The sequence below is a fragment of the Myotis brandtii genome, unplaced genomic scaffold, assembly GCF_000412655.1.
Source record: "Myotis brandtii unplaced genomic scaffold, ASM41265v1 scaffold2658, whole genome shotgun sequence".
Classification (NCBI taxonomy): Eukaryota; Metazoa; Chordata; class Mammalia; order Chiroptera; family Vespertilionidae; genus Myotis; species Myotis brandtii.
The window spans coordinates 123079-123372 of NW_005360118.1; the positions used below are offsets into that span (position 1 = coordinate 123079).

General features: G+C 61.9%; 1 protein-coding gene across 4 annotated transcripts in view; it reads left to right on the plus strand.

The window, feature by feature from the left end:
* Positions 1 to 2: 2 nt before the first annotated feature.
* ARSA (arylsulfatase A) overlaps positions 3 to 294 on the plus strand; it is a 4642-nt gene continuing 4350 nt past the window's right edge. For 2 of the 4 annotated variants that reach the window (XM_005868224.2, XM_005868225.2), the window contains exon 1: positions 7 to 170. Coding sequence is in view for 1 of the 4 variants with exons in the window: in XM_005868226.2 (XP_005868288.2) it covers positions 3 to 87 (85 nt within the window). In the remaining 3 variants the exon portion in view is untranslated. Of the gene's footprint in view, positions 171 to 294 lie in introns of all 4 variants that reach the window. The other 2 variants (XM_005868226.2, XM_005868227.2) reach the window with 2 other exon arrangements.

Consider the following 294-nt stretch of genomic DNA (forward strand, 5'->3'; position numbering starts at 1 on the left):
CGATGCGGAAGTGCCCGCGAAGGGCGTCACTACCCACTGCCCCCTCCTCACTCTGTCCTGTTCTCGCCCGCAGCGCCGGACCCGCGGGTCAGTGTCATGTGACTTCTGGCCCTGACCGCGAGCCTGGGCCGGACCCTTAGGAGAAGAGGCTCAGGTCTCTGCGAGAATCTGTAGGTGTCGTGGTCCAGGAGGGTCTCCAAGGAGTTAGATCCCAGGACAATGTTGGGGGGGCGAGGCTTCGGGAAGGGGTTGTCTTTTGTCTGACTTGGGATTAATGGGGACTGGGGCCTTAAG